This window comes from Anomaloglossus baeobatrachus, chromosome 5 (assembly GCF_048569485.1).
Source record: "Anomaloglossus baeobatrachus isolate aAnoBae1 chromosome 5, aAnoBae1.hap1, whole genome shotgun sequence".
Lineage (NCBI taxonomy): Eukaryota > Metazoa > Chordata > Amphibia > Anura > Aromobatidae > Anomaloglossus > Anomaloglossus baeobatrachus.
The window spans coordinates 413,535,283-413,561,633 of NC_134357.1; the positions used below are offsets into that span (position 1 = coordinate 413,535,283).

The 26,351-nt window shown below is 53.2% G+C and overlaps 1 protein-coding gene across 1 annotated transcript in view; it reads right to left on the reverse strand.

Moving 5' to 3' along the window:
* EFTUD2 (elongation factor Tu GTP binding domain containing 2) overlaps positions 1-26,351 on the reverse strand; it is a 105,531-nt gene that overhangs the window by 70,123 nt on the left and 9,057 nt on the right. Inside the window, exons 3-7 of the mRNA XM_075350253.1 lie at positions 19,193-19,358; positions 19,011-19,089; positions 18,855-18,930; positions 12,180-12,245; positions 11,865-11,900 (exon numbers count right to left, since the gene is read on the reverse strand). Of these exons, the coding sequence (XP_075206368.1) occupies positions 11,865-11,900; positions 12,180-12,245; positions 18,855-18,930; positions 19,011-19,089; positions 19,193-19,358 (423 nt within the window). The remainder of the gene's footprint in view (positions 1-11,864; positions 11,901-12,179; positions 12,246-18,854; positions 18,931-19,010; positions 19,090-19,192; positions 19,359-26,351) is intronic.

The window sequence follows — 26,351 nt, forward strand, 5'->3', positions numbered from 1 at the left end:
GCCAGCGACAGGGACAAAGAGCGCGTCTGAACGGCGCAGGGACGCCGTGCGAGACACGTAGACCCGGAGTGCTCTCACTAGATCCAAAGAGTGCAAATCCTTTTCACACTGGTGAATTGGATTAGGGCAAAAGGAAGGCAAGGAGATATCCTGATTTAGATGAAAAGGGGATACCACCTTAGGGAGAAATTCCGGGACAGGACGCAGAACCACCTTATCCTGGTGGAAAACCAGGAAGGGAGCTTTGCATGACAGCGCTGCAAGCTCAGACACTCTGCGAAGTGATGTGACTGCCACCAGGAAGGCCACCTTCTGAGAAAGACGGGAGAGAGACATCCCGCAGCGGCTCAAAAGGCGGCTTTTGAAGAGCAGCCAGGACCCTGTTAAGATCCCAAGGTTCCAACGGACGTTTGTAAGGTGGAACCATGTGGCAAACCCCCTGCAGGAACGTGCGGACCTGCGGAAGCCTGGCTAGACGCGTTTGAAAAAACACGGAGAGCGCCGACACTTGGCCCTTGAGAGAGCCGAGGGACAAACCCTTGTCCATTCCAGATTGTAGGAATGAAAGAAATGTGGGTAATGCAAACGGCCATGGAGGAAAACCGTTATCAGAGCACCAGGATAAGAAGATTTGCCAAGTCCTGTGATAGATCTTGGCGGACGTTGGTTTCCTGGCTTGTCTCATGGTGGCAATGACATCCTGAGATAACCCTGAAGACGCTAGGAGCCAGGACTCAATGGCCACACAGTCAGGTTGAGGGCCACAGAATTCAGATGGAAAAACGGGCCTTGTGACAGCAAGTCTGGGCGGTCTGGAAGTGCCCACGGTTGACCCACCGCGAGATGCCACAGTTCCGGATACCGCGACCTCCTCGGCCAGTCTGGAGCGACGAGAATGGCGCGACGGCATTCGGACCGGATCTTGCGTAGTACCCTGGGCAGCATCGCCAGAGGGGGAAACACGTATGGCAGTCGAAACTGCGACCAATCCTGGACCAAAGCGTCCGCTGCCAGAGCTCTGTGATCCTGAGACCGTGCCATGAAGGCCGGGACCTTGTTGTTGTGTCGTGACGCCATGAGATCGACGTCCGGCGTTCCCCAGCGGCAACAGATCTCTCGAAACACGTCTGGGTGAAGAGACCATTCCCCCGCGTCCATGCCTTGACGACTGAGAAAATCTGCTTCCCAGTTTTCTACGCCCGGGATGTTAACTGCGGAGATGGTGGAGTCTGTGTCTTCCACCCACTGCAGAATCCGCCGGACTTCCTGGAAGGCTTGACGACTGCCGCCTTGGTGGTTGATGTAGGCGACGGCAGTGGCGTTGTCCGACTGGATTCGGATCTGCCTGCCCTCCAGCCACCGATGGAAAGCCAATAGGGCTAGATATACTGCCCTTATCTCCAGGATATTGATCTGAAGGGACGATTCTATTGGAGTCCAGGTTCCTTGAGCCCTGTGGTGGATAAAAAACGCTCCCCAACCTGACAGGCTCGCGTCCGTGGTGACCACGGCCCAGGTTGGGGGTAGGAAGGATTTTCCCCGGGCCAGAGATGTGGGTAGGAGCCACCACTGAAGTGATGTTTTGGTTGCGAGGGAAAGAGAGATGTTCTTGTCGAGGGAAGCAGCACTCTTGTCCCATTTGCGAAGAATGTCCCATTGGAGTGGCCGTAGATGGAATTGCGCGAACGGCACTGCCTCCATAGCTGCAACCATCTTCCCCAGGAAGTGCATGAGGTGCCTTAAGGGGTGTGACTGACTCCGAAGAAGTGACTGCACCCCCGCCTGCAGAGAAAGCTGTTTGTCCCGCGGTAGCATGACTAACGCTGGCTGGGTATGAAATTCCATCCCGAGGTAAGTCAGTGATTGGGTCGGCGTCAACTTGGATTTCGGGAAATTGATGATCCACCCGAACTGCTGGAGAGTCGCCAGAGTGACGGTAAGACTTTGTTGACACGCCACCAGAGAAGGGGCCCTGACTAGGAGATCGTCCAAGTAAGGGATCACCGAGTGGCCCTGAGAGTGCAGGACCGCCACGACGGATGCCATGACTTTGGTGAAAACCCGTGGGGCTGTCGCCAGGCCGAAAGGCAATGCCACGAACTGGAGGTGTTCGTCCCCGATGGCGAAACGCAGGAAACGTTGATGTTCGGGTGCGATCGGCACATGGAGATAAGCATCCTTGATGTCGATCGATGCTAGGAAGTCTCCTTGTGACATCGAGGCGATGACCGAGCGGAGAGATTCCATTCGAAACCGTCTGGTTCTCACATGTCTGTTGAGCAGCTTGAGGTCCAGAACGGGACGGAATGACCCGTCCTTTTTTGGCACCACGAACAAGTTGGAGTAAAATCCGCGACCACGTTCCTGAAGGGGAACGGGAATCACAACTCCCTCTATCTTTAGAGCGTCCACTGCCTGAAAAAGTGAGTCGGCCTGTGCGGGGGGTGGGGAGGTTCGGAAGAAACGAGCCGCAGGACGAGAGTTGAACTCTATCCTGTAACCATGAGACAGAATGTCTCTCACCCATCGGTCTTGAACGTGTGGCCACCAGGCGTCGCCAAAGCGGGAGAGCCTGCCACCGACCGAGGATGTGGTTAGATGAGGCCGAGAGTCATGTGGAGGCCGTCTTGGAGGCAGTGCCTCCCGCGGCCTTTTGGGGGCGTGACTTGGACCGCCACGCATAGGAGTTCCTCTGGCCCTTCTCCGGCCGGTTGGACGAAGAGGATTGGGTCTTGGCGGAGGGACGAAAGGACCGAAACCTCGATTGGATTTTTCTCTGCCGAGGTCTCTGAGGTTTGGACTGGGGTAAGGAGGAGTCCTTTCCCGAGGATTCCTTAATAATCTCATCCAACCGTTCGCCAAACAAATGGTCGCCAGAAAAAGGCAAACCAGTTAAGAACCTTTTGGAAGCAGAGTCTGCTTTCCATTCGCGCAGCCACATGGCCCTGCGGACTGCCACGGAGTTAGCGGATGCCACAGCCGTACGGCTAGCGGAGTCCAGGACGGCGTTCATGGCGTAGGATGAAAATGCTGATGCCTGAGAGGTCAAGGAAGAAACCTGCGGAGCAGAATTCCGCGTGGCGGCATTAATCTCAGTCAGACATGCCGAGATTGCTTGGAGAGCCCACACGGCCGCAAAGGCCGGGGCGAAAGACGCGCCCGTGGCCTGATAAATAGACTTCACCAAGAGCTCTATCTGTCTGTCAGTGGCATCCTTCAGGGATGCGCCATCGGCAACAGACACAACGGACCTAGCAGCCAATCTAGAGACTGGAGGATCCACCTTAGGAGAGTGTGCCCAGCCCTTAACGACTTCAGGTGAAAAGGGGTAACGCGTGTCAGTGTGCCGTTTAGCAAAGCGCTTGTCCGGGACCGCTCTGGGCTTCTGGACAGCGTCCCTGAAGTTAGAGTGATCAAAGAAGGGAATTTTGTTTACTTACCGTAAATTCCTTTTCTTCTAGCTCCTATTGGGAGACCCAGACAATTGGTGTATAGCTTCTGCCTCCGGAGGCCACACAAAGTATTACACTTTAAAAAGTGTAACCCCTCCCCTCTGCCTATTACACCCTCCCGTGCATCACGGGCTCCTCAGTTTTGGTGCAAAAGCAGGAAGGAGGAAACTTGTAAATTGTTCTAAGGTAAATTCAATCCGAAGGATGTTCGGAGAACTGAAAACCATGAACCAAAAGAACAATTCAACATGAACAACATGTGTACACAAAAGAACAAACAGCCCGAAGGGAACAGGGGCGGGTGCTGGGTCTCCCAATAGGAGCTAGAAGAAAAGGAATTTACGGTAAGTAAACAAAATTCCCTTCTTCTTTGTCGCTCCATTGGGAGACCCAGACAATTGGGACGTCCAAAAGCAGTCCCTGGGTGGGTAAAAGAATACCTCGATAAAAAAGAGCCGAAAACGACCCCCTCTTACAGGTGGGCAACCGCCGCCTGAAGGACTCGCCTACCTAGACTGGCGTCTGCCGAAGCATAGGTATGCACCTGATAGTGTTTCGTGAAAGTGTGCAGACTAGACCAAGTAGCTGCCTGACACCTGCTGAGCCGTAGCCCGGTGCCGCAATGCCCAAGACGCACCCACGGCTCTGGTAGAATGGGCTTTCAGCCCCAAAGGAAGCGGAAACCCAGAAGAACGGTAGGCTTCAAGAATCGGTTCCTTGATCCACCGAGCCAAGGTTGACTTGGAAGCCTGCGAACCCTTACGCTGGCCAGCGACAAGGACAAAGAGCGCATCTGAACGGCGCAGGGGCGCCGTGCGAGATACGTAGAGCCGGAGTGCTCTCACCAGATCTAACGAGTGCAAATCCTTTTCACATTGGTGAACTGGATGAGGGCAAAATGAAGGTAAGGAGATATCCTGATTGAGATGAAAAAGGGATACCACCTTAGGGAGAAATTCCGGGACCGGACGCAGAACCACCTTATCCTGGTGAAAAACCAGGAAGGGGGCTTTGCATGACAGCGCTGCCAGCTCCGATACTCTACGGAGCGATGTAACTGCCACTAGAAATGCCACCTTCTGCGAAAGACGTGATAAAGAGACATCCCGCAGCGGCTCGAAAGGTGGTTTCTGAAGAGCCAATAGCACCATGTTAAGATCCCAGGGTTCCAACGGACGCTTGTAAGGTGGGACTATGTGGCAAACTCCCTGCAGGAACGTGCGGACCTGCGGAAGCCTGGCTAGACGCTTTTGAAAAAATACGGATAGCGCCGACACTTGTCCCTTGAGAGAGCCGAGAGATAAACCCTTGTCCATTCCGGATTGAAGGAATGAAAGAAAAGTGGGTAAGGCAAAGGGCCAGGGGGTAAAACCCTTATCAGAGCACCAGGATAAGAAGATCCTCCAAGACCTGTGATAGATCTTGGCGGACGTTGGTTTCCTGGCCTGTCTCATGGTGGCAATGACATCCTGAGATAACCCTGAAGACGCTAGGAGCCAGGACTCAATGGCCACACAGTCAGGTTGAGGGCCGCAGGATTCAGATGGAAAAACGGCGCTTGAGACAGCAAGTCTGGGCGGTCTGGGAACGCCCACGGTTGACCCACCGTGAGATGCCACAGATCCGGGTACCACGACCGCCTCGGCCAATCTGGGGCGACGACAGTCGGACCTGATTTTGCGCAGCACTCTGGGCAGCATCGCCAGAGGAGGAAATACATAGGGCAGTCGAAACTGCGACCAATCCTGAACTAATGCGTCCGCCGCCAGAGCTCTGTGATCCTGAGACCGGGCCATGAATGCCGGGACTTTGTTGTTGTGCCGTGACGCCATGAGATCGACGTCCGGCGTTCCCCAGCGGCGACAGATCTCTCTCACACGTCTGGGTGAAAAGACCATTCCCCCGCGTCCATGCCCTGTCGACTGAGAAAATCTGCTTCCCAGTTTTCTACGCCCGGGATGTGAACTGCGGAGATGGTGGAAGCTGTGGCTTCCACCCACTGCAGAATCCGTCGGACTTCCTGGAAGGCTTGACGACTGCGAGTGCCGCCTTGGTGGTTGATGTATGCGACGGCAGTGGCGTTGTCCGACTGGATCCGGATCTGCCTGCCCTCCAGCCACCGATGGAAAGCCAATAGGGCTAGATACACTGCCCTTATCTCCAGAATATTGATCTGAAGGGAAGACTCTATCGGAGTCCAGGTTCCCTGAGCCCTGTGGTGGAGAAAAACCGCCCCCCACCCCGACAGGCTCGCGTCCGTGGTGACCACAGCCCAGGTGGGGGGTAGGAAGGATTTTCCCTGCGACAGAGAGTTGGGAAGGAGCCACCACTGAAGTGACGTCTTTTTTGCAAGGGAAAGGGAGACGTTCCTGTCGAGTGAAGTCGACCTCCTGTCCCATTTGCGGAGAATGTCCCACTGGAGTGGCCGCAGATGGAATTGCGCGAAGGGCACTGCCTCCATCGCTGCCACCATCTTCCCCAGGAAGTGCATGAGGCGCCTCAAAGGGTGTGACTGACCCCGAAGAAGAGATTGCACCCCTGCCTGCAGCGAAAGCTGTTTGTCCAGTGGTAGCATGACTACTGCTGACTGAGTATGAAACTCCATCCCAAGGTAAGTCAGTGATTGGGTCGGTGTCAACTTGGATTTTGGGAAGTTGATGATCCAACCGAACTGCTGGAGAGTCGCCAGAGCGACGGAAAGGCTGTCTTGACACGCCATCTGAGAGGGTGCCCTGACCAGGAGATCGTCTAAGTAGGGAATCACCGAGTGGCCCTGTGAGTGTAGGACCGCCACGACAGAAGCCATGACTTTGGTGAACACCCGTGGGGCTGTCGCCAGGCCGAAAGGCAATGCCACGAACTGAAGGTGTTCGTCCCTGATGGCGAAACGCAAAAAGCGTTGATGTTCGGGTGCGATCGGCACATGGAGATAAGCATCCTTGATGTCGATCGATGCTAGGAAGTCTCCTTGTGACATCGAAGCGATGACCGAGCGGATAGATTCCATCCGAAAACGTCTGGTGCTCACATGTCTGTTGAGCAGTTTGAGGTCCAGAACGGGACGGAACGAGCCGTCCTTCTTTGGCACCACAAACAAGTTGGAGTAAAAGCCGCGATCATGTTCCTGGAGGGGAACAGGGATCACAACTCCTTCTGTCTTCAGAGCATTCACCGCCTGAAAAAGCGCATCGGCTCGCTCGGGGGGCGGAGATGTTCTGAAGAAACGAGTCGGGGGACGAGAGCTGAACTCTATCCTGTAACCGTGAGACAGAATGTCTCTCACCCATCGGTCTTGAACATGTGGCCACCAGGCATCGCCAAAGCGGGAGAGCCTGCCACCGACCGAGGATGCGGTTAGGGGATGCCGATAGTCATGAGGCCGCCTTGGAAGCAGTGCCTCCTGCGGCCTTTTGGGGGCGTGACTTGGACCTCCACGCATAAGAGTTCCTCTGGCCTTTCTCCGGCCTGCTGGACGAAGAGGATTGGGTCTTGGCGGAGGGACGAAAGGACCGAAACCTCGATTGTATTTTCTGTTGCTGAGGTCTCTTTGGTTTGGACTGGGGTAAGGAGGAGTCCTTTCCCTTGGATTCCTTAATAATCTCATCCAATCGTTCACCAAACAAGTGGTCGCCAGCAAACGGCAAACCGGTTAAGAACCTCTTGGAAGCCGAGTCTGCCTTCCATTCGCGCAGCCACATGGCCCTGCGGACTGCCACAGAGTTAGCGGATGCCACCGCTGTACGGCTAGCAGAGTCTAGAACTGCGTTCATGGCGTAGGAAGAAAAAGCTGACGCCTGAGAAGTCAAAGACGCAACCTGCGGAGCAGAATTACGTGTGACCGCATTAATCTCAGCTAGACAAGCTAAAATAGCTTGGAGTGCCCACACGGCTGCAAAAGCCGGGGCAAAAGACGCGCCCGTGGCTTCGTAGATGCATTTCACCAGGAGCTCTATCTGCCTGTCAGTGGCATCCATAAGCGATGAGCCATCTGCAACCGATACCACAGATCTAGCCGCCAATCTAGAGACTGGGGGATCCACCTTGGGACATTGAGCCCAACCCTTAACAACGTCAGAGGGGAAGGGGTAACGTGTGTCAGTAAGGCGCTTAGTAAAGCGCTTGTCCGGAACTGCTCTGGGCTTCTGGACAGCATCTCTGAACTTAGAGTGATCGAAAAACGCACTCCGTGTACGTTTAGGGAACCGAAACTGGTGTTTCTCCTGCTGAGAAGCCGACTCCTCCACAGGTGGCGGCGGGGGAGAGATATCTAACACCTGGTTGATGGACGAGATAAGGTCATTTACTATGGCGTCCCCTTCAGGTGTGTCAAGATTGAGAGCAACGTCAGGGTCAGTGCCCTGAGCTGCGACGTCCGCCTCATCCTCCAGAGAGTCCTCAAGCTGGGAACCCGAGCAGCGTGAAGAAGTCGGGGAAGATTCCCAGCGGGCCCGCTTAGCCGGTCTGGGACTGCGGTCCGGACCGGAGTCCTCCACGTGAGACCTAGGGCCACCCTTGGGAACGTGCTGCGGCGTGGACAGAGAGGGGCCTGGAGGCGAAGATCCAACAGGGCCCGGGGCCTGTGTAAGGACCGGTCTGGACTGCAAAGCTTCAAGCAGCTTGGCAGACCATTTGTCCATAGACTGAGCCATGGATTGTGAGAGTGACTCAGAGTTTTTCAGCAAAAACTGCAAACTCTGTCCCTGCTGCCTGGACAGGGAGAGCAAGGGGTTCTACCTGAGCCGAGGGGCCCACTAGTGAACGAGGCTCCGGCTGAGCAAGCAAAACAGGGGTTGAGCATTGCTCACAGTGAGGGTAGGTGGAACCCGCAGGTAACTTAGCCGCACAAGAGGTACAGGTCGCAAAATAACCCTGTGCCTTGGCACCCTTGCTCCTTGTGGACGACATGCTGTTGTCTCCTAGGAGAGTGATCACTGAGGGTATATGGGGAGTGTATACAGCCCGACCGAACAGAAATATATATATATATATATAGTATCTATTCCGGCACCCTGAGGGGACCAGCACCGGGTGACCGGTGTGGCTTACCGACCGCTAAAAAGCGGAGTGTGTGTCCTCCAGATTCCCTGCCTTAGGTCTCCCAGCGTTGCAGAGCGCTTTCCAGGAAATCCTCCACAGGCAGAATGCCAAAGAAATGGCTGCCGGAGCTCTCTGGGGAGGAGTGGGGCCGTGGGCGGCGTCTAGAAAAGTGCGGGAATCTGGAGTCCCCACAGTGATCAGTGAGGGGGGAGGAAACATACAAGATGCTCCGGCCCTCACATCCGACGTCAGGTCGGCAGTCCCGCCCTTACCCCTGATAGACAGGCCCGGGGGCGGGAGTTTTGCTACTAGGCCGCAATTGAAGCCGGGGACTAAATTTAAGACCGCGGCCGACAAACAGGGACGGTCGGCGCGGAAGTCCGCCGGCCGTCACAAAAGAGCAGCCGCTGCAGCGTCCGGGATGAAGGCGCTCCATGCACATCCCCCATGGGGATACAGAGTACCTTAGTGTTGCAGGGCCCGGTCCCTGAGGATAAATAAACTCCTGTCCGACAGATTCCCACAGGGGCTGCGGAGGGAGCCCGGTCCCAGTGAATGGATGACCGGTCAGGATCCCACTTCTCCCAGAGCTGCTAAGGGATGGTGAAGGAGACGGCATGAGGCTCCGGCCTTTGTACCCACAATGGGTACCTCAACCTTAACAGCACCGCCGACGTAGTGGGGTGAGAAGGGAACATTCCAGGGGCCCCGTGGGGGCCCACTTTTCTTCCAACCGATATAACTAAAATGAGAATGCATGAGTGGATGTGTGCCTCCTTCCACACAAAGCATAAAACTGAGGAGCCCGTGATGCACGGGAGGGTGTATAGGCAGAGGGGAGGGGTTACACTTTTTAAAGTGTAATACTTTGTGTGGCCTCCAGAGGCAGAAGCTATACACCAATTGTCTGGGTCTCCCAATGGAGCGACAAAGAAAAACGTATTGCGCGTACGTTTGGGGAATCGAAATTGGTGTTTCTCCTGCTGAGAAGCCGGCTCCTCAGCAGGAGGAGGTGGGGGTGAGAGATCCAGCACCTGGTTGATGGACGAGATAAGATCATTTACCAAGGCGTCCCCCTCAGGGGCATCAAGGTTAAGGGTGAAGTCAGGGTCAGAGCCCTGAGTTCCCACGTCCGCCTCGTCTTCCTGAGAGTCATCCAGCTGGGATCCAGAGCAGCGTGAGGAGGCCGGGGAAGAGTCCCAGCGAGGCCGCTTAGCCGGCCTGGGGCTGCGATCCGGGCAGGAGTCCTCCGCCTGGGACCTAGAGGCTATCCTGGGAGCGCGCTGCGGCCTGAGAGGGGCCTGGAGGAGACAAACTAACAGGGGCAGGGGCCTGTGAAGGGCCCGGTCTGGACTGCAAAGCCTCAAGGAGCTTAGATGACCATTTGTCCATAGACTGTGCAATGGATTGAGAAAGTGACTGGGAGAGTGTCGCAGAGAAAGAGGCCAACGACGGTGACTCTGTCCCTGCAGACTTCTCAGGGGGAGCCGGGGGATCTACATGAGCCGAGGGGCCCACAAGTGCCCGAGGCTCCGGCTGAGCAAGCGTGGCAGGAGTCGAGCACTGATCACAGTGAGGGTAGGTGGATCCCGCAGGCAACATAGCCCCACAAGAGGTACAGGCCGCGAAAAAAGTCTGTGCCTTAGTAGCTTTGCTCCTTGTGGACGACATGCTGTTGTCTCTTAGGAGAGTGACCACTGAGGGTATATGGGAAAAGGGTATACAGCCTTTCCGAACAGATATATATATCTATATATATCCCGGCACCCTAGGGGGACCAACACCGGGTGACCGGTGTGGCTTACCAACCGCTAACGAGCGGAGTGTGTCCTCCAGATTCCCTGTCGTGGATCGCCCAGAGCTGCAGAGCTTTGCCACTGAGTAGCATCCACCGGCAGAATGCTAAAAATGGCTGCCGGAGCTCTCAGGGAGGGTGTGGAGCCGAGGGCGGCGCCAGCAAAGAGCGGGAATCTGCAGTCCCCAAGTGGTCAATGAGGGTGGGGGGAGACATGCAAAGATGCTCCAGCCCTCAGAACCGACGTCACGTCGGTAATCCCGCCCTAACCCCTGACAGGCAGGCCCGGGGGCGGGATTTTGCTCGACTAGGCCGCGGCGAAGCCGGGGACTAAATTTAAGGCCGCGCCAGCCAAGCAGGCACGGTCGGCGCGGATGTCCGCCGAAAAAAACTGCGGACGGAACTACCGCGGCTTCCGGGGAGAAGGAGCGACCTCCCTCCCTGTACAGTCCACACATGGGGACACAGAGTACCTTCAAGTTGCAGGGCCCGGTCCCTGGGGGTGAAGAATCTCCGGTCCGGCAGGTTCCACCAGGGGCTGCGGATGGAGCACGGTCCCAGCACGTGGATGACCGCTTAGGATCCCACTTCTCCCAGAGCCGCATTAGGGATGGTGAAGGAGACGGCATGTGGCTCCAGCCTCTGTACCCGCAATGGGTACCTCAACCTTAACAACACCGCCGACATAGTGGGGTGAGAAGGGAACATGCCGGGGACCCCATCGGGGTCCTCTTTTCTTCCATCCGTCATAACTATGTATGAGAATGCATGAGTGGATGTGTGCCTCCTTCCACACAAAGCATAAAACTGAGGAGCCCGTGATCCACGGGAGGGTGTATAGGCAGAGGGGAGGGGTTACACTTTTTTAAAAGTGTAATACTTTGTGTGGCCTCCAGAGGCAGAAGCTATACACCCAATTGTCTGGGTCTCCCAATGGAGCGACAAAGAAATCGTTACTGTTGCAGGACGCAGATTGTTCGTCGTTCCTGAGGCAGCACACATCGCTACATGTGACACCACAGGAACAACGAACTACACCGTACCTGCGTCCTTCGGTAACGAGGTGGGCGTGTCTTTCATGCGGCTGCTCTCCGCCCCTCCACTTCTATTGGATGCCTGCCGTGTGACGCTGCACGAACTGCCCCCTTAGAAAAGGGGCTGTTTGCCGGCCACCACGACGTCGCTAGGAAGGTAAGTATGTGTGACGCGTCCTAGCGATATTGTGCACCACGGGCAGCAATTTGCCCGTGACACACAAACGACATGGGCGGGTGCTTTCACGAGCGACATCGCTAGCGATGTCGCTGCGTGTAAAGCAACCTTAAGACTCAAAAACCCATGTCTGCCTCTCAATGACAGTAAGCCAAGCTGAAGAGACCTGGTGCTTGCAGGCAAGGTATAGTCTGATGGGGAGTAGACAACTTTTTTTGTTAAGAAGTAACTAGTATCAGCCTCCAGATTGCAGTAGACTAACCCATGGTTCCAATGTCCCCCAATGAGGTGACCAAAAAACAAGTTATTTTTTTAATTTCCATTAATTCTGCATGTAATATTACTTCACGTGCCTTGAGGCCACTTACCTCCTGTTCAGTGAAAAGGATGTCAGTGTAGCAAAGCTGAAAAGAGAACATAAAAAAAAAAAAAAATCAACAAAAAGCAGTGGACACTAGGCCATCGAGACATTATATACAAGACTAGCAAGGTTTATGAGGATGACAGAAAAGATCAAATAGAAGCAATTTATCAGGGCCAAAGAAGGAGGGTTGGGAACACCCTTCTTTTTGGGACCCAATAACATATTTTCAACACTCATCTTGGTGACAGTGCAGTGAATTGCATGCATGAATGTAGCTGCACCGCAAATGTGAAAGATACAGACAAATATATCTACTTACATCCTGGTCATGACGTTTCCGAATCTCTGGATGCGTTTGTTCAATCAGACAATCCACGAAGCACGTCTGGGGAGAAACATGGAAAGAGAGTGATCAATATAACATGTATGTCATAAAAGAAGGGAATTTTGTTTACTTACCGTAAATTCCTTTTCTTCTAGCTCCAATTGGGAGACCCAGACAATTGGGTGTATAGCTATTGCCTCCGGAGGCCACACAAAGTATTACACTTAAAAGTGTAAGGCCCCTCCCCTTCTGGCTATACACCCCCAGTGGGATCACTGGCTCACCAGTTTTAGTGCCAAAGCAAGAAGGAGGAAAGCCAATAACTGGTTTAAAGACCAATTCAATCCGAGGAAACATCGGAGAACTGAACCATACCACATGAACAACATGTGTACCCGAAAAAACAGAAAAACCCCGAGAAAACAGGGCGGGTGCTGGGTCTCCCAATTGGAGCTAGAAGAAAAGGAATTTACGGTAAGTAAACAAAATTCCCTTCTTCTTTTTCGCTCCTAATTGGGAGACCCAGACAATTGGGACGTCCAAAAGCAGTCCCTGGGTGGGTAAAAGAATACCTCGTGATAGGGCCGTCAAACAGCCCTTTCCTACAGGTGGGCAATCGCCGCCTGAAGGACTTATCTACCTAGGCTGGCGTCTGCCGAAGCGTAGGTATGCACCTGAAAATGCTTGGTAAAAGTATGCAGACTCAATCAGGTAGGTGCCTGACACACCTGCTGAGCCGTAGCCTGGTGCCGTAATGCCCAGGATGCACCCACGGCTCTGGTAGAATGGGCCTTCAGCCTTGAGAGAACCAGAAGCCCAGTATAACTGTAGGTTTCAAGAATTGGTTCCTCGATCCCCCGAGCCAGGGTGGATTCAGAAGCTTGCGACTGTTTACGCCGACCAGCGACAAGGACAAAGAGTGCATCCGGGTGGCGCAGGAGCGCCATGCGGGAAGTAGAACCTGAGTGCTCTCACCAGAACCAACAGATGCAAATCCTTCTGAAATTGATGGACTGGACGAGGACACAAAGAAGGTGAGGTGATATCCTGATTGATATGAAAGTGGGATACCACCTTAGGGAGAAATTCCGGAATCGGACGCAGAACTACCCTGTCCTGGTGAAGGACCAGGAAGGGAGATTTGTACGAGAGCGTTGCTAGCTCGGAAACTCTCCTAAGAGACGAGACCGTTACTAGAAGGCCACTTCCCGAGAAAAGCGGGAAGGGAGACCTCTTCCAAAGGCTCGAAAGGCGGCATCTGGAGAGCAATTAGAACCTTGTTCAGATCCCAGGGCTCTAACGGCCGCTTGTACGGAGTGCTGAGACGACAAACTCCCCGTAGGAACGTGCGTACCTGAGGAAGTCGTTTCTGAAAAAATACAGATAGCGCTGAGACTTGTCCCTAAAGGGAACTGAGCGACAACCCTTTTTCCAACCTAGATTGCAGGAAGGAAGGAAACATAGACGATGCAACCGGCCAGGGAGAAACACCCTGCGCCGAGCACCGAGATAAGAATATCTTCCACGTCCTGTGGTCAATCTTGGCGGACGTTGGTATGCTAGCCTGTCTCATGGTGGCAACCACGTCCTGAGGTAATCCTGACGACACTAGGTTCCAGGACTCAATGCCACACCATCAGGTTGAGGGCCGTAGAATTCAAATGGAAGAATGGCCCTTGAGACAGCCAGTCTGATTGGTCTGGTAGTGCCCCCGGTTAGCCTACCGTGAGGCACCACAGAACCGGGAACCACAACATCCTCGGCCAATCTGTAGCGACGAGGAAGGCGCGGCCGCAGTCGGTCCTGATCTAGCGCAGCACTCTGGGCAACAATGCCAGAGGTGGCACATAAGGTAGCTGGAACTGCGACCAATGCTGAACTAAGGCGTCTGCCGCCAGAGCTCGATGATTGTGAAACCGTGCCATGAAGCTGGCACATTGTTGTTGTGCCGTGACGCCATTAGATCGACGTCCGGCCTCTGTCAGCGGCGCCAGATCTCCTGAAACCCGTCCGGGTGAAGAGACCATACCCTTTCGGCCACACCCCGGCGACTTAGGAAGTCAGCTTCCTAGTTTTCCACGCCTGGGATGTGAACTGTGGATATGGTGGATGCCGTGTCTTCCACCCACATCAGAACCTGCCGGACTTCCTGGAAGGCTTGCCGGTTGCGCGTTCTTCCTTGGTGGTTGATGTATGCCACCGCTGTGGAGTTGTCCGACTGAAGTCGGATTTGCTTGCTGTCCAGCTGCTGTTGGAAGGTTTGTAGGGCAAGATACACTGCTCTGTGCTCAAGAACATTGATCTGAAGGGTGGACTCTTGCTGAGTCCACGTACCCTGAGCGCTGTGGTGGAGAAAAACTGCTCCCCACCCTGATAGACTCGCGTCTGTCGTAACTATCGCCCAGGATGGGGATAGGAAGGACCTTCTTTTTGACCATGAGGTGGGAAGAAGCCACCACCGTAGAGATTCCTTGGCCGCCTGAGAAAGAAAGACGACTCTGTTGAGGGAGGTCGACTCCCCGTCCCATTGGCGGAGAATGTCACATTGTAGTGGACGCAGATGAAACTGCGCGAAAAGAACTGCCTCCATTGCTACCATCTTACGTAGGAAGTGCATGAGGCGTCTCAATGTGTGCGACTGGTTCTTAAAGAAGAGATTGCAGCCCGTAGTGAATGCTGTTTGTCTAGCGGAAGCTTCACTATCGCTGAGAGAGTATGAAACTCCATGCCTAGATATGTTAGCGATAGGGTCGGGGTCGGATCTGACTTCAAAAAGTTGATGATCCACCCAAAACTCTAGAGAGTCTCCAGCGCAACGTTCGGGCAGTGTCGGCATGTTTCCTAAGAGAGTGCCTTGACAAGTAGATCGTCTAAATATGGGATCACAGAGTGACCCTGAGAGTGCAGGACTGTGACTACTGCTGCCCTGACCTTGGCGAAGACCAGTGGGACTGTTGCTAGCCGGAAGGTAGAGCTACGAACAGAAGGTGTTCGTCTCCTATAACGAAGCGTAGAAACGCTAGTGCTCTGGATCAATCGGCACGTGTGGATAAGCATCCTTGATGCCTAATGATGCTAGGAAATCTCCTTGGGACATTGAGGCGATGACATGGCGGAGGGATTCCATCCGGAACCGCCTGGTGTCCACGAGCTTGCTGAGCAGTTTTAGATCCAGAACGGGACGGAACGGCCCGTTCTTATAGGCACCGCAAATAATTTGGGGTAAAAACCGTGACCTTGTTCCTGAAGAGGAACGGGGGTCATCACTCTTTCTGCCTATAGAGTGCACCCTGTTTGCAGAAGAGCAGCGGCTCGGCCGGGAGGTGGAGAAGTTCTGAAGAATCGAGTTGGAGGACGAGAAGTGAGCTCTATCCTGTACCCGTGAGACAGAATGTCTCACACCCAACGGTCATTGACCTATGGCAGCTAAATATCGCCAAGGCGGGTGAGCCTGCTACCGACCGAGGATGCGGAGAGAGGAGGCCGCAAGTCATGAGGAAGCCGCCTTGGAAGCGGGTTTTCAGACTGTCTCTTTTTTGGGCGTGACTGAGCCCGCCAAGAATCTGAGCTCCTCTGATCCTTTTGAGTCCACATTGGACGAGGAAAAATGGGACCTGCCCGAGCCTCGAAAAGACCGAAACCACGACTGCCTCCTGCTCTGTTGGGGTTTGTTGTGTCCGGGCTGAGGAAAGGATGAATCCATACCCCTGGACTGTTTAATGGTTACATCCAAACGCTCACCAAACAGTCGGTCAGCAGAAAAAGGCAACTGGTTAAGCAACCTTTTTTGGAAGCAGAATCTGCCTTCCATTCACTTAACGAGCAGACCAGGCTCTGCTTAAAAACACGGAGCAGCGGAGGCTACTGCCGTACGGTTCGCAGAGTCTAGGGCAACCTGAATCGCGTAAGAAACAAATGCAGACATTTGAGAGGTTAAGGATGCCACCTGCGGCACAGATGTACGTGTAACCGTGTCAATCTGTGTAAGACAAGCTGAAATAGCTTGGAGTGCCCCAAGGGTGAGAATGCTGGAGCCAACGGTGCGCCGACAGTCTCATAGATGGATTTAGACCAGAGATCCATCTGTCTGTCAGTGGCATCTTTAAGTGCAGCTCCATCTCCCACTGCAACTATGGATCTAGCTACAAGCCTGGAGATTGGAGGATGCCGCTTGGGACACTGGGTCCAGTCCTTGACCACGTCAGGGGGCAGGGATAACGTGTATCCTAAGCCGTTTGGAGAAGCGCATATCTGGATAAGTGTGGTGTTCCTGGACTGCCTCTCTGAAGGCAGAGTGGTCCAGAAAAATACGTGAAGCTGACTCCTCCACTGGAGGAGCTGGGTGAGAAATAACCAACATTCTATTGATGGACGCTATAAGATTATTCACTATGGCGTCACCATTAGGTGTATCCAGATTGAGAGCGGTCTCAGGATCAGAATCCTGAGCCGCTACTTCCGCCTCATTACACAGAGAGTCCTTCTGCTAGGACCCTGATGAAACCGAGGGCCGCTCATAGTGAGCCCGCTTAGGCTGTCTGGGACTGACGTCTGTGCAGAGCCGTGACTCTGGGATGCGTGTGACATTCCCGGAGCTGTTAGTTGTTCACACTGAGGGGGGCCATGGATCAATGATTCAACAGTGCCCATGTTGTGAGAGACATGTCCGGACTGCTAGGCTTCTAGTATCATAGCCATAGTCTCAGAAAATCTGTCAGTAAATACTGCAGACACCGTCCTCATCCTCTGGCCATTAGCAGAGACTCCGGCTGAGTTGGATTATAATGGGGGTCTATGTAACCTGCCGGCCGTATAGCCGTACATGCTGTACCGGCTGCATAGAAAAACATGTGGTTCTGCACCTTTGTTTTACACAGAGAATATGCTGATAACTCCTCCGCACAATCCAGGAGGGTATATACAACGTGCGACCAAACAGTGCAATGTATATAGTACAAGCATATCTATAAGTGCACTTCTGCACTAGTGGGGTTAGCACCACAGGTGCTGCTTAACGCCTGTTGCAGCGATTGTGTGACTATCAGAATGCCAGGGTCTTCCACACTTGTCTCTGTATCGTACAGAAACTGACACTAATGGCTGCCGGCGTCCTTGTAGAGAAGGAAGCCGTGGGCGTGCCTGAGAAAGTGCGGGAATCCGGTTTCACAGTCCACACAGTGAGAGGGGTGGAGTATGCAAAACATACTCCAGCTCTCAGCGCTGCTGTGCTATGCAGCGTCACGCCCCAACCCTGACTGTCAGGCCTGTGGGCGGTAACGAAGGGAGACTAGGCCCAGAAGCCGGGGACTCGAGTTAATAAGCGCGGCCGGCATATCAGTGCTGGCCGGCGCGGAAGTCCCCGGCGCACCACAAATCCCAGCGGCGCCTTAAATAAAAATGGCAGCGGCGGTTAGCGCAGTAGTCACCCAATACACTAACACACCCAGCAACGCTGTGGTGTGCGATGGCACTAGTGCGGACAGCGCCGCTGTCCCTGGCGCACTAACACACCCAGCAGTGCTGCCGTGTGTCTGCGCGGTCCCCACAGGGACACAGAGTACCTCCATGTAGCAGGGCCATGTCCCTGAAGATACTCCGCTCCATGTCCAGCAGATACCAGGGGCTGTGGATGGAGCACGGTCTCAGTGCCTGGAGACCGATAGAATCCCACTTCACCCAGAGCCCTGTAAAAAGGGATGGGGAAGGAAGCAGCATGTGGGCTCCAGCCTCCGTACCCGCAATGGGTACCTCAACCTTAACAAACACCTCCGACATGAAGTGGGGTGAGAAGGGAGCATGCTGGGAGCCCTGTATGGGCCCTCTTTTCTTCCATCCGACATAGTCAGCAGCTGCTGCTGACTAAACAGTGGAGCTATGCGTGGATGTGTTGCCTCCTTCGCACAAAGCACAAAACTGGTGAGCCAGTGATCCCACTGGGGGTGTATAGCCAGAAGGGGAGGGGCCTTACACTTTTAAGTGTAATACTTTGTGTGGCCTCCGGAGGCAATAGCTATACACCCAATTGTCTGGGTCTCCCAATTAGGAGCGAAAAAGAAAGCAGGGTGCGGATGATGACCTGCAAGCTCTGTCACATCGCCTGTTTTATAAAGGGGACAAGATATACAGAGTAATAAATGTAAACTATATACCATATTTTTGGACAATAAGACGCACTTTCCCCCAAAAACAATTTGGGAGGAAAATAGGGGTGTGTGTTATAGCCCTTGATGTGCAGGAAGCCGGCAGAGGCAAGAGCACTGAATATTCATTTCCCAATTAAAGGAAAATTAATATTCACTGCTCAAGTACAAGTATACCAGGGTGGGGAGCATATATACCAAGAAGGGGCCGAACATGTGAAACATATATACTGGGTTGGGAATATACCAGGAATGGCACATGATGGGGGACTTATATACCAGGATGAGGAAAATAGAGATCAGGATTGAGGACATGTACACTAGGATGGGTCATATATATAAAAGGATAGGGCACATGTATGTACCAGGAAGGGAGCCAGGATGGGGGACATTACTCCCATAACAGTGTCAACAGCAAATCCCCCCATAACAGTGTGTTGCGACCCAATTTTGTTTTCTCATTTTCCTCCTCTAAAACCTAGGCGCTTCTTATAGTCTGAAAAATATGGTATATTAGTAGGACCTTTACCTTTCCATGATGAAGGTGCCCACAAAGTGTCACATTCCGAATAAGCTCTGGATTATCCATGAGATCAGCCAAAAAACTAAGAAAAGGAAGAATAAGTGAAATGAATCAAATCGGCCTTTAGTCCAGAACACAGAGGCTGATGTGAAACATACTCACTCCATTGCATACACTGTGGTGGGAAGTCCTTGTTCCATCATCGAGAATTTTTTTGCTTTCACAGGTTTAATAATAGGCTCTGTAAAAATAGAGAGCACAGTCTATAGTTAGTTATCAGGATACAGGCTGGCCAATATTATACAAGCCTCGCAGACTCGTCTTATATGAGCTGCTCCTCTCACCTGTCAGCGGCTGCGTGTCCTCCTCCTGCACAATGGTCTCCACCTCAGGACCATACACTTCCTCAGCAGTGGGGTAATACTTCTTGTCCTCATGGAGAACAACCTCCATCCCCGTACGATCCTCATCGGCATCGCCCATGTATTCATCATCGTCATCATCTTCTGCCTGCAATGGAAAAGAGCAATATGATAAAAGAACAAAAGAAGCCAAAAACTAATGACAATTGTTGTCTACTTAACAAATACGTCAGAGCTACAATGAATCTTCACAGTGGAGGAATGTCTTATACCTTTGCTGCTCTGTTACCCAAGCAGAAATACAATACTTTTACTCTTCTGTGAGTTTATTATTGCATAGTAGCTCATCAATTGTAAGTCACTTATTTTGGCTAAGGCTAGGTTCACATTTCCGTCAATTTGTATCAGTCACAATCCGCGGCTCTGGTAAACAACGGAATCCGTTTGGCGGATTCCGTTGTTCCCATAGACTTGTATGAGCGGCGGATTGTGACTGATGATGCTGCGTTGCATCCTCCGCCCGACTGATCAGTCGTGGAACGACTGACCGTCGGGCGGCAGGAACGCAGCTTGTAACAATTTTTGGGCAGCGCAATCCGCAGGATTTTGCTGCGCATGCTCTCTCTGGCTCCCTGCACACGTAACCAGGGTACACATCAGGTTACTAAGCAATGCGCTTTGCTTAGTTACCCGATATTTACCCTGGCTACGTGTGCAAAGAGTCAGCGCTAAGCGGTGTACGCTGGTAACCAAGGTAAATATCGGGTAACCAAGCAAAGTGCTTTGGTTAGTTACCCGTTATTTACCCTGGCGACGTGTGCAGGGAGTCAGACACTTCCCCGCTCGGCTCCGCCCCCTCCTGCACTCTGCATGTACACACACACACACACACACACACACACTCTCTCTCTCACCTGTCCCCAGCCATGCAGTCCCCGGCACTGACGTCCTCAGCGCCATGGCCCCGCTCAGCTCCACCCACCCTGCACTCCGCCCCCCATACACATTCTCGGCGGCCGAACAATCAGCTGATCACCCGGCGGCCGGCTGCTGTGGGCGAACAGCTGATCACCCAGTGGCCGGCTGCTGTGAGCGATCAGCTGATTACCCAGCGGCCGGCTGCTGTGAGCGATCAGCTGATTACCCGGTGGCCGGCTGCTGTGAGCGAACTGCTGATCACCCGGCTGCTGTGAGCGATCAGCTGATCGCTCTCATTAGCCGGCCGCCAGGAGTTCATCTGTTCGCTCTCAAAAGCCGGCCGCCTATTTAGAACGATCAGCTGATTGCTCTATCTTTTACAACGGAGTCCGACAATGAATTCTTATTCTTGTCATCCGTTGTACAACGCATCAGTCACAAGCGTCAAGCAACGCATGTGACTGATGAAAAACATAAATGTGAACCTAGCCTAATACAGATAGATATTTAGGAACATTTGTTACCATACAGATGCATCAATAAGATACCCTAATACGGAGGTCTCCAACTGCTGCAGCACTACAACCTGACGGCAGACAAGGTACAATAAGACCTGTCTTGCAAAAATGAAATAATCCTGTTCTAACTGCAAAGCTCGTGGTGCCGCAGGAGCCATATAACCGCTGCCAGAAGTCACAACATGGCACAAAACATGGAAATATCCCACTAAATCAATCTGCTCCATGAGGTGGGATCAAATGATCTACTGTTAAACAGGGTTTTTTATTCAATGTGAACAGTTTATTGTATGAGGAATATTTCTGCAACTTTTTTTTTTTTTTTTTTTTTTAACACTTTACCTTTCGTTTTCACCTTTTGAAGGTCCCTGCTAGCAGTCAGTGAATGGAAACACTATGGCTTATATTTAGAAGCTAAAAAGGTATTCTGATCACGTCCACATGACACAAGTACACAAACCAATTATGAATTACTGCTGTCAGTGACGGGATACCCCTGGATGCTGAATATTGATTAAGAGGCATGAGAAACACTCATCTGCCCAAAGTCTGCACTATGCTTACGGTAGAACAGAGGTCTCAAATACGCGGCCCCCTAGGCTGCCTCTTGCGGCCCGCAGGCCCTGTGATGATCGCGGCTGATGCAGGGGGCCGACACAGGCTTTACTTCCTTTGAACCATTTGTGGAGTCCTAAGCACTATACCAACAGCAGCCACCAGTTAAAGACATCACCTGCTTGACCGGCTGGTATAGTGATTAGAGCTCCACGAATGATTCAAAGGAAGGAAAGCTCTGCCAGCGCTGGCCCCCTGCATCGGCTGCGATCATCACAGGGTTTGCAGGCTGCAAGAGCTAGGCACGTGCTCACAATCAGGACCCGCAGATTGGACGTGGCGGGCGCTGACTTGCAGGGCTGCGTGTCTCCTCCGCATGAGACCACAACTGCTCGTACCCACGATTCAGGCTCTGGCAGTTGCGGTCTCTCGCTTCTGTTCTCCCTACGGAAGACACGTGTGACTCTGCAGCAATGCTGCTTACAAATCCCTGCTAACACTGATCGTGGATACGTACAAGGGCACTGAGAGAACCGAGTACAGGTGAAAAGAATCTCTTTTTTTTTTATTTGCGGATGTGAAGAGAGGCATAATAGGGGACCAAAATGGGGACATTACTACAGGTCACAAGGATGGGGCCCGTTACTACAGGGCGCAAGGATGGGGCCCGTTACTACAGGGCGCAAGGATGGGGCCCGTAACTACAGGGCGCAAGGATGGGGCCCGTAACTACAGGGCGCAAGGATGGGGCCCGTAACTACAGGGCGAAAGGATGGGGCCCGTAACTACAGGGCGAAAGGATGGGGCCCGTAACTACAGGGCACAAGGATGGGGCCCGTAACTACAGGGCACAAGGATGGGGCCCGTAACTACAGGGCACAAGGATGGGGCCCATTACTACAGGGCACAAGAATGGGGTACATTACTAAAGGCCACAAGGATGGGGCACATTACTACAAGGCCACAAGGATGGGGCACATTACTACAAGGCACAAGGAAGGGGCACATTACTACAAGGCACAAGGATGGGGCACATTACTACAAGGCACAAGGATGGGGCACATTACTACAAGGCACAAGGATGGGGCACATTACTACAAGGCACAAGGATGGGGAACAGTACTACAAGATGGCCAAGATTACTATATGATGCTGCTAATTGTAAAACAATACTACCTTCAATAAGGGAATAAAATGAAAAAAAAAAAAAAAAAAAAGAATTTTGTTTACTTACCGTAAATTCTTTTTCTTATAGTTCCGTATTGGGAGACCCAGACATTGGGTGTATAGCTTCTGCCTCCGGAGGACACACAAAGTACTACACTCAAAAGTGTAGCTCCTCCCTCTGAGCTTATACACCCCCTGGAGATCCAGATCTAACCAGTTTAGTGCAAATGCTGAAGGAGAATAGCCACCCACAAGTAAAAACAGAGCAAGAATCGGAACAACCGGAGTCTCTGTCTACGACAACAGCAGGTGATAACACGTGGAAAAAGAAACTGCCAACAGGCAAAAGGGAGGGTGCTGGGTCTCCCAATACGGAACTATAAGAAAAAGAGAATTTTGTTTACTTACCGTAAATTCTTTTTCTTTATCGTTCCTATGGGAGACCCAGACATTGGGACGTCTCAAAGCAGTCCATGGGTGGGAATAAACAGAACAACTGAGAAGTAGGCGGAGCCTAACTTCACAAGTGGGCGACGGCCGCCTGAAGGATGCGTCTGCCTAAGCTCGCATCTGCCGAAGCATGAGCATGCACTTGGTAGTGCTTCGAGAAGGTATGCAGGCTAGTCCAAGTGGCAGCCTGACAGACCTGCTGAGCCGTAGCCTGGTGCCTGAAAGCCCAAGAGGCACCGACAGCTCTGGTCGAGTGTGCCTTGATCCCCGTCGGGGGAGGCACCTGAGAACCCAGGTAGGCCTCCGAAATGGTGGACCTGATCCAACGGGCTAAGGTCGGCTTAGAAGCAGAGAGGCCCTTACGCCGACCTGTGGTTAGCACAAAAAGAGAGGTGCACCGCCTAATAGCAGCGGTGCGAGACACATAGATCCGGAGCGCCTGCACCAGATCCAGAGTATGCAACGCTTTTTCAAAGCGATGAACATGAGCCGGACAAAAGGAAGGAAGGGTAATGTCCTGGTTAAGGTGGAAAGGAGAAACCACCTTAGGGAGAAAGTCCGGAGTCGGACGGAGAACCACCTTGTCTTGATGAAAAACCAAAAAAGGTGACTCCGAAGAGAGCGCAGCTAAATCAGAAACTCTCCTGAGGGAAGTTATGGCCACTAGAAAGACCACTTTCTGTGAAAGACGAAACAAAGAAACCTCCCTGAGGGGTTCAAAGGGGGGTTTCTGCAAAGCCGTGAGAACCAAATTGAGGTCCCAGGGATCCAAGGGCCGCCGGTAAGGCGGAATTATGTGAGACGCACCTTGCATGAAGGTGCGGACCTGAGCCAGCCGGGCGATACGCCGCTGGAACAGCACTGACAGAGCCGAGACTTGTCCCTTGAGAGAGTTGAGGGATAGTCCCAGCTGCAGACCGGACTGTAGAAAAGACAGAAGGGTCGGCAAGGAAAAAGGCCAAGGAGAATGGCCAGAAGAACGACACCAGGACAGGAAAATCTTCCAAGTCCTGTGATAGATCTTGGCAGAGGAAGACTTACGGGCCCGAGTCATAGTGGAGATGACTTCAGGAGGGATACCAGAAGCCGTCAAGATCCAGGACTCAAGAGCCACGCCGTCAATCTGAGAGCCGCAGAATTCTGGCGGAAAAACGGACCTTGTGAGAGAAGGTCTGGACGGTCCGGAAGATGCCACGGCACCTCTACGGACAGATGGAGCAGGTATGGGTACCAAGCTCGTCTGGGCAAGTCCGGGGCAATGAGAATGACTCGACGGCCCTCCATTCTGATCTTGCGCAGAACTCTGGGCAAGAGAGCTAGAGGGGGAAACACGTAGGGCAGACGAAACTGGGACCAGTCTTGAACCAGAGCGTCCGCTGCGAAGGCCTGAGGATCGTGGGAGCGAGCCACGTAAACCAGAACCTTGTTGTTGTGACGGGATGCCATTAGGCCCACGTCCGGAGTGCCCCACTTGCGGCAGATTGACAAACACTGTCGGATGCAAGGACCACTCGCCACTGTCCACGGTCTGATGGCTGAGATAATCTGCTTCCCAGTTTTCCACGCCTGGGATGTGGACTGCGGATATGGTGGACTTGGAGTCCTCCGTCCATTGAAGGATACGTTGTACCTCCAACATTGTCAGGCGGCTGCGTGTCCCGCCCTGGTGATTGATGTAGGCAACCGCTGTCGCGTTGTCTGACTGGACTCGGATGTGCTTGCCCGCCAATAGGTGGTGAAAAGCTAGGAGAGCCAAGAGCACGGCTCTGGTTTCCAGCACATTGATCGAGAGGGCTGACTCGGACGGAGTCCAAGTGCCCTGTGCTCGGTGGTGGAGACATACCGCTCCCCAGCCGGAAAGACTGGCATCCGTGGTGAGAATCACCCAGGACGGAGCCAGAAAGGAGCGTCCCTGAGACAGAGAGAGGGGTCGAAGCCACCACTGAAGAGAGCTCCTGGCTTGTGGCGACAGAGAGGAAGGCCGCTTGTCCCAACAGCGGAGAATGTCCAGCTGCAGAGGACGCAGATGGAACTGGGCAAAGGGAACAGCCTCCATTGACGCTACCATCTGACCCAGCACCTGCATTAGGTGCCTGATGGAATAACGGCGGGACCTCAGCAGAGAGCGCACCGCCAATTGGAGGGATTGCTGTTTGATCAAGGGCAACTTCACAAGTGCCGGAAGAGTCTCGAACTGCATCCCCAGGTACGTGAGACTCTGGGTCGGAGTCAGAGAGGATTTGGGCAGATTGACAATCCACCCGAATTGGGCTAGAGTGGCAAGAGTGAGCGAGACACTCCGCTGACAGTCTGCGCTGGATGAAGCCTTGACTAGAAGGTCGTCCAGGTAAGGAATCACTGCCAACCCCTGTAGGTGCAGAACCGCAACCACTGCTGCCATGACCTTGGTGAATACTCGAGGGGCCGTGGCTAACCCGAAGGGGAGAGCCACGAATTGGAAATGTTCCTCTCCGATTGCAAAACGGAGCCAACGCTGGTGTGAAACTGCAATTGGCACATGCAGATAGGCATCTCTGATGTCGATGGATGCCAGGAAATCCCCTTGGGTCGTTGATGCAATGACTGACCGCAGAGATTCCATGCGAAAATGCCGCACCTGAACATGCTTGTTGAGAAGCTTGAGATCCAGGATGGGCCGGAAGGAACCGTCCTTTTTGGGGACTAGGAAGAGATTTGAGTAGAAACCTCTGAACCGTTCCCGGGTGGGAACCGGTACAATTACTCCGTTGGCCTGCAAGGATGCCACGGCCTGAGAGAAGGCGGCGGCCTTAGAGCAAGGGGGAGTTGACAGAAAAAATCTGTTTGGCGGGCTGGAAGAGAATTCTATCCTGTAGCCGTGGGAGATGACATCCCGCACCCACTGGTCGGAGACGTGTTGAAACCAAGCGTCGCCAAAGTGGGAGAGCCTGCCACCGACTAAGGACGTTGGTGGCGCGGACAGATAGTCACGAGGAGGCTGCCTTAGTGGCAGCAGCTCCTGCGGTCTTCTGTGGACGCGCCTTTGTGCGCCAGTTGGATTTTTGGTCCTTAGCTGAGTTAGTGGACGAGGCCGAGGGCTTAGAGGACGACCAGTTGGAGGAACAAAAGGAACGAAACCTCGACTGGTTCCTACCCTGGACAGGTTTCCTGGTTTTGGTTTGTGGCATGGAAGTACTCTTCCCGCCAGTAGCTTCCTTAATAATTTCATCTAGTTGTTCACCGAATAGCCTGGTCCCAGCAAAAGGGAGCCCAGCAAGGTACTTCTTTGAAGAAGCATCTGCCTTCCACTCTCGAAGCGACAAGATCCTGCGGATAGCGAGGGAATTAGCCAAAGCCACCGCAGTGCGGCGAGAAGCCTCCAGCATGGCAGACATGGCATAGGATGAAAAAGCGGAAGCTTGGGAAGTTAAGGCAACCATCTCGGGCATAGATTCCCTGGTGAGGGAATGCATCTCCTCTAGAGAAGCAGAGATGGCTTTGAGAGCCCACACTGCTGCAAAAGATGGGGAGAACGAGGCCCCTGCCGCCTCATA